The sequence below is a fragment of the Microtus ochrogaster genome, unplaced genomic scaffold (assembly GCF_000317375.1).
Source record: "Microtus ochrogaster isolate Prairie Vole_2 unplaced genomic scaffold, MicOch1.0 UNK87, whole genome shotgun sequence".
NCBI classification, from domain to species: Eukaryota; Metazoa; Chordata; class Mammalia; order Rodentia; family Cricetidae; genus Microtus; species Microtus ochrogaster.
This window is the reverse complement of record NW_004949185.1, coordinates 127,580-134,525: the sequence shown is the minus strand read 5'-3', so window position 1 is coordinate 134,525 and position 6,946 is coordinate 127,580. Positions and strand designations below refer to the sequence as shown.

General features: G+C 48.4%; 1 protein-coding gene across 1 annotated transcript in view; it reads left to right on the top strand.

Annotated features, from left to right (window-relative positions):
* The first annotated feature begins 623 nt into the window (after positions 1-623).
* Trim10 (tripartite motif containing 10) overlaps positions 624-6,946 on the top strand; it is a 9,991-nt gene continuing 3,668 nt past the window's right edge. Inside the window, exons 1-6 of the mRNA XM_005370720.2 lie at positions 624-1,052; positions 3,153-3,248; positions 3,819-4,049; positions 5,065-5,087; positions 5,603-5,718; positions 6,897-6,929. Coding sequence (XP_005370777.1) covers positions 624-1,052; positions 3,153-3,248; positions 3,819-4,049; positions 5,065-5,087; positions 5,603-5,718; positions 6,897-6,929 — 928 coding nt within the window. The remainder of the gene's footprint in view (positions 1,053-3,152; positions 3,249-3,818; positions 4,050-5,064; positions 5,088-5,602; positions 5,719-6,896; positions 6,930-6,946) is intronic.

Here is a 6,946-nt window from a genome sequence, read left to right as displayed (position 1 = left end):
CCCCCCCCCCAATGCATTTTTCCCAGCCCTCTTTAAAAGTCTGTCATGGGCCTATGGAGGCATCACCACGGTTGCCTCTGTGTTGTACACACCCCAGCTCAAGAGCCTTATCTGAGTCCCCACATGCCCTGTCCACTGACTCCCAGGCGTTGTGCTGGCTGATACCACCAATCTCCCTGGAGACAGGTGTTGCAGAGCTGGGGAGGCAGCGGTCCTCTGTGAGCCAGGCTCCTCCCTTTCCCAAAGATAGATCTCTTTTAACGGCGGACTGCTGAGAGACTAAACACTCTCATCTTCCTGTGGGCAGCTCCAGGCGGACAGAAAGGGACGGGGAGCCCCTAGGCCATGGGTACTGGTCCAGAGATACTCCAGCGTCTCTAGATGATGCTGTGAGCTCCTGGGTCACCCCCTTCGGCTATTTCGTCATTTCTGCTGTTGGCAGAAGTGTGTCCGCTCCTGGGAGAACAGAACGAGGGACCCCTGGTGCCAGATATGCAATTGGGCCCCTTGTCCAAGTGTGTGTGACTGTGTCTGTGTTCAGGCATGGTGTGCGTGTGGAGTGTATTCTTCACAAGAAGCAGAGATGGTGACTTCCGGGAAGCAGAAGGCTCAGCAGGATTGACATGGCCTCAGCTCCTTCTGTGACTAGCCTGGCAGATGAGGTCAACTGCCCCATCTGCCAAGGCACCCTAAGGGAGCCAGTTACCATCGACTGTGGCCACAACTTCTGTCGCGGCTGTCTCACGCGCTACTGTGAAATCCCAGGCCCAGAATCGGAGGAGTCCCTCAGCTGCCCGCTCTGCAAAGAGCCTTTCCGACCAGGGAGCTTCCGGCCCAACTGGCAGCTGGCCAACGTGGTAGAGAACATCGAACGCCTTCAGCTGGCATCCACGCAAGGTCTGGAGGTGGAGGATGCCTGTCCCGAGCACGGCGAGAAAGTCTACTTCTTCTGTGAGGAGGATGAGGCTCAGTTGTGTGTGGTGTGCCGCGAGGCCGGACAGCATAGGGCTCACACCGTGCGCTTCCTGGAGGATGCAGCAGGTCCCTACAGGGTAGGAGAGGATCCCTGCAGGGTAGGAAAGGGCTCTGGGGGACCCTTGTGGGAGCTGGATTGGACCAAGGGAAGTAGAAAGGCCTTGTGGATTCTGGGGTAGAAGGGGTGCCCTAACTCCAGATTCTTTCTCTGTACTTATCTGATCTTCCAGGCAATAGACTCAAGCACAGAAAAACACAGGTTTGTGATTAAGAGCAAGTTCTATGTTGTTTCTTTGTGGACCATATATAGCAGGAGCTCAGTAATTCCTTTCTGAACGAATGAACCATCAAACGTGTGTGTCCTGTATCAGTTAGGTGTGCTGGAGGTTTGCATTTTAGGGAATGGCGATGCTTGTATAGTTCCAAGAGTGAACGCCTTGTGTGTGGAGGGGTGGTCTGAGTGTGGTATGTTTGAAGCACGAAGAATGTTGTGTCGTGAATTACTGTTGTGAATAAGCTAGTTGGGTGAATATATGGATATATGTGGCACATGTTTTTATTGTTCACTGAGTATATTGCTGGTTTTAGGTATTTTTATACTGTATTTTGTTACAAACGTGTGTTTAAATGTATGTTACAGCATTTGTTAATGATCTTTTGATAATGAAGTTTCTCTACGTATCCTCTCTCTCTCTCTCTCTCTCTCTCTCTCTCTCTCTCTCTCTCTCTCTCTTTCTCCAGGTCTTAATGTAGGCTTGCCTCAGACTAATTATATTGCCTAGGATGACTTTGACTTTCTGATTCTCCTGCCTTTATTTCCTGAACACTGGAATTATAGGCATTTTATGCAGGCATTTATGATTATATCATTTTCTGCAGTGTTGGGAATTGAACCCAGGGCTTCTTGCATGCAAAGCAAGCACTCAGATGACTGAGCTAGATTCTCAGCTTTTCTGTCGGTATTTTTTAATGTTTTTTTTAAATATTGATTTTATTGAACTATACATTTTTCTCTGCTCCCCTCCCTTCCTCTCTCCCATGGCCTCCATGTTCCCAATTTACTCAGGAGATCTTGTCTTTTTCTACTTCCCATGTAGATTAGATCCATGAATGTCTCTCTTAGGGTCCTCATTGTTGTCTAGGTTCTCTGGGATCATAATGACATCTTGAAATTTGCAGGCAAATGGATGGATCTAGAAAACACCATATTGAGTGAGGTAACATAGACCCAGAAAGACAATTATCATATGTACTCATTCATAAATGGTTTTTATTTTTTTAAAGGTTTCTTTACTATGTATACAGTGTTCTGCCTGCATGTATGCCTGCAGGCCAGAAGAGGGCACCAGATCTTATTACAGATGGTTGTGAGCCACCATGTGGTTGCTGGGAATTGAATTCATGACCTTTGGAAGAGCAGGCAGAGCTCTTAACCTCTGAGCCATCTCTCCAGTCCCCATAAGTGGTTTTTAAACATAAAGCAAAGAAAACCAGCCTACAAATCACAATTCCAGAAAATCTGTCGGTATTCTTAAACACACATGTGGATATTTATGTGTTTGCCTATTCCTAACTCTACACTAGAACAATTTATAAAATACTGCATCAATTATTTTTGTATTCAGATTTCTTCTCACATCAGATCTTTTCTAGGTTACTTTTTTTTTAAAAGGAAGATGTTGTATGTTATTTGCATGTATTTCCTTTGGGTGATATAATTTCAGTTTCAGCTAAAGAATGTACAGAGCTCAGGTTGTAGGTAATACTTGCTAGGTAATAATACTTGCTGCATGCAAAAGAAGGTAGTTGTTTCACCTGAAGAAAGGCTCAAAGGGTCAGCAAAGTCATTGACCTTTGAAGGTTTGTGAGAAGGGGTAAACCATGGTCAGAATAGCTGAAGCACAAAGTAAGAGGAACAAGACTTAAGGCCAGGCCTGGTGGTGCTGACCTATGATCCTAATGTTTGGAAAACTGAGGAAGGAGGATCTGAGTTTGAGGTAAGTCTGGGCGACATGAAACCAGTCTCAAAATCAGAATAAGAAAGAAGACTCTGAGTCTCTCAAGGTGCTGAGGTTCACACTCATCTCTGGGGCATTTCACTTCCACAGAGTGAAGGTAGTGAAGTCCCTTCGTGGTTACTTTCTCCATCATAACTATTGTATGCTCCTTCTCCCCAGGAACAAATACAGAAGTGTCTTATGGGTCTAAGGAAAGAGAGAGAGGAGATTCAAGAAATCCAATCAAGGGAAAACAAAAGGATACAGGTTCTCCTGGTAGGTCTCCCCCCTCCCCCCCCGCTCAGTCCCTTTTTCCAGAGTCTGAGGCCACTGAGCAGACAGACCTGGAGATGTTTTGAGTTTGAATTCTGACTCAGACGTTAACTCTTCCGTCCTGAGCAGCTCTAATTTTAGCTTGCTCACCTGTGAAACGGAGATTAGGATTCTTCTTCTGACTGACCTGCAGGGATTAGTGTCATCCCGCCTCCAGCAGTTTAGTGGTGTGTACTCAGTGTGTGCTTGCTTCCTGCACAGCGAGAGGCCAGGCATCTCTGGTGTCTCTGAGACCCTTTTAGAAACCACAGTAATGACAATGAGGCAATGCTGGGCCTAATGAGAAGTGGGGTGTCAGGCAGGAAGAACACCAGCTGCAGCGTTCATATGGGGTGGAGGAACAGGCGGGAGCGGGGATCTGGGGGAGTGGGTATGATGTGTAAGGAGAGGAAGGGAGGGAGATGAGGGGCTGCTGTGGGAAAGGGACTGGGGGTTGGCGGGGGTGGGGGTTGGGGAAGAGGAGGAGATTGTGATGTGGGGAGACATAAGTGTTCTCTCCTCTTTCCTTCTCAGACTCAGGTGGCCACCAAGAGACAGCAGGTGATTTCTCAGTTTGCACATCTGAGTCGGGTCCTAGAGGAACAACAGAGTGCCCTTTTAGCCCAGCTGGAGAGGTTGGATGGGGATATCCTGAAGCAACAGGAAGAGTTTGATTCCCTGGCCACAGGGGAGATCTGCCGGTTCAGCACCCTGATTGAGGAGCTGGAGGAGAAGAACAAGCGGCCAGCGAGGGGCCTCCTGACCGTGAGATGGGGCCTGCCCTCCCCCTCCGCCCCCCGGGGTCTCTGGAATCATAGCCTGATTGGTACCTCCTCTACATACATGTCTCTGCGCCCCAGACGGGATGTGTGACACGGCCAGGGGCTGAATTACAGTCCACGCTTCCCTAAGAAATCCCCGGTCACGCTGCTCTCTGGCCTTGGTCTCCTTTCTTGTTATCCATAAAACGGGAAGGAGTGAGGCGCCAGCGGTAAAATGAGGTAGAAGTTGCTCTTGAAAACTACAAAGCACTGTTCAAACAACTGGTTTCCAATGCAAGTTTTTCATAACTTGAATGTCCCCTCCACTGGCCAGGAAGTTTTTCCTGAGCTGCGTTCCTTGACATGGAGGAGAGTTATGGGGATGGCAGCGACATGATTCAAGGGGATGCACTGGATGCTGGGAACTGAGGACCTTGGTGTGGGACTTGCTTGCTTTTGCCTATAGATAGAAGTGGATCGCATCACCAACTCTGACCATGGAGTGAAGGAGTCAGGTGTTGGTTTCTGGTCCCCATGGATTTGTCCAAGGCTAGGAATATGGCATTTTGGTTTTTTTGTGGATATAACAAAAATAGAAGAGAAAAGCCAGAAATTGAATCTCTCTCTCTCCCTTTCTCTCTTTCTCTCTCTCTCTTCCTCTTTCTCCCTTTCCCCCTCTCTCTCCCTTTCCCGCTTCCCCCTCTCTCCTTCTCTTTCTCTCCCTCTTCTCTCTCTTCCTCTCTTTCTCCCTCTTTCTCTCCCTCTCCCCTCTTTCTCCCTTCCCTCCCCTCTCTCCTCTTTCTCTCTCCTCTCTCTCTTCCTCTATCGCTCTCCCTCTCTCCCTCTCCACCCACTCTCCATTTCTCCCTCTCTCTCTCCTTCTCCCTCCTCTCCCTCTCTCTCCCCTCCGTCTTTCTCTCCCCCTCTCTCCCTCTCCCCTCTCTCTCCCTCTCCCCTCTCTCTCCCTCTCTTTCTCCCTCACTCTCTTTCCCCACCCCATCTTCCTCCTTTCCTCCCAGGATATCAGAAGCACTCTAATAAGGTTGGTGATTCAATGCCTATTTCTTTTCTCACATAGATAGCCACCCACGCTCCACCCACCTAGTTATTGCCACGCGCATTAATTATGCTCTCACATGAAGGGTGCACAGCCATGTAAATCTACACATGCCCTTATGTGTCCTCACGTACTGCTGTAGATCCACCCACTCGTGCAGCAGTGGGGTTCATCTGAGAACTGGGAAGCTGCTGCTCCAGGCCTTGTTAGAAAAAGATGGCAACCTGGAGACATCATTAAAAAAACAACAATTCTAGGGACTAGAGAGATGGCTCGGTGGCTAAGAGCACGTGCTGCTCTTGCAAAGATCCTGGACTCAGCCCATAGAACAGTTCATGCCCATCTCTAGCTCCAGTGGCTCCCATGCCCTCTTCTGGTCTCCACAGACACTGCATGCATGTGTCGCACATACATACATGCAGGCAAAATACCCATACACGTAAAATTAAGTATTTTTTAAAAAGAATAATTCCCAGACCCTGCCGCTTCTGTGCCCCTAGATGTGAAACTAGAAAGTGCCGGAAACCCGAGGCTATCTCCCCAGAGCTGGGCCAGAGGATCCGGGACTTCTCTCAACAGGCCATCCCTCTGCAGCAGGAGATGAGGACATTCCTGGGTAAGGAGACCCTAGGCCTCTGTAGAGTGCTGCTGTGCACACAGCCTGGGTTGGGGAATGGCTTCCTGAGTCCACTGCCAAACGGCTGTGTATTTTAGCACGGCTTATCTCCTTTAGTACTTTACCTTTCTTATTTGCCAAGGCCCATTAAAAAAAAAATCTAACTTTCAGGGTTATGTGCCAGTGAAGAGAAATAATAGGTGAAGACTTGGGGGTTGGGATCAACCTGTTAAACAAATCTGACCAGTGGACACGCTGCAGTAGGAGAGATAACGATTAACAGCCCTCTCCTCACTCGTCACCATCAGAAGTCCTCAGTGGTGCGTGCAATGCTCGTACTTTGACGTTCAACTGTGCGAATCAGTGACAGCATTTGCCTAACGGCAGGAGCTGACTCTCCCCTCCTCTTTTGCTTTCCTTTTGCTGGTTTTGTTTTTCCGCTACTGAAAGTTGAACCCAGGGCCTGTGGATGTAGACAAGTGGTCTAGCCACTGACCCACATCCCCAGACCTTCCCCCACTTCTTTTTATTGGTCTGCTGACTAAACTGAACCATCCTTATAGGAACCGAGCCCCATTCCTTTCCCGGAAGGAGTCGTAATGGCAGCCAGCCAGGAAAGTTAGAAATGTGAGTTGTGGCTTTCTGTTCCTCATGAACTATGACATCATGAACAATGCCACCTATTCTAAATGTCACACCCACAAAAACATGTCCCTAGGAGGACATTCCTGAAAGTCTGCTTCCTGCAAGGACTAGAGCAAATCCTACTCTAATCAAAAGCCGACTTTTGGCCAGCCCAAACATTATTTCCAAGTAGAAGAAAACGAAGTGAACCCATTGATCTTTTCCTTCCGTAGATGTCTGTGAAGACAGGTAGGCAAGGCAGACACAGCCCTGTCTGCTCAGGGGTAGAGTAGCAGGCTTCTCGCTGGGGCTGCAGGCCAGGAGTATCAGTAATCCCTGAGAACTTGTGAGGATGCATATCTGCAGGCCTGTCCCAGAGTGTCTGGATTTGAAATGAGAGTAAGTACTCTAAGAGGTTTAGGTGTTTAGAGAATTCCAACTTCCATTCTTCTCTCTGCTCCTTCCCTTTCCCGACCCTCCATTTCCTCATCTCTGAGTGTTCTGCAGCTGTGAGATTAATGAAATCTCATCTTGTCATTATTTCCTCCTTACAGAAAAACTCTGCTTTGAGTTGGACTATGAGCCAGGTAAGCAGCTTCTGGGT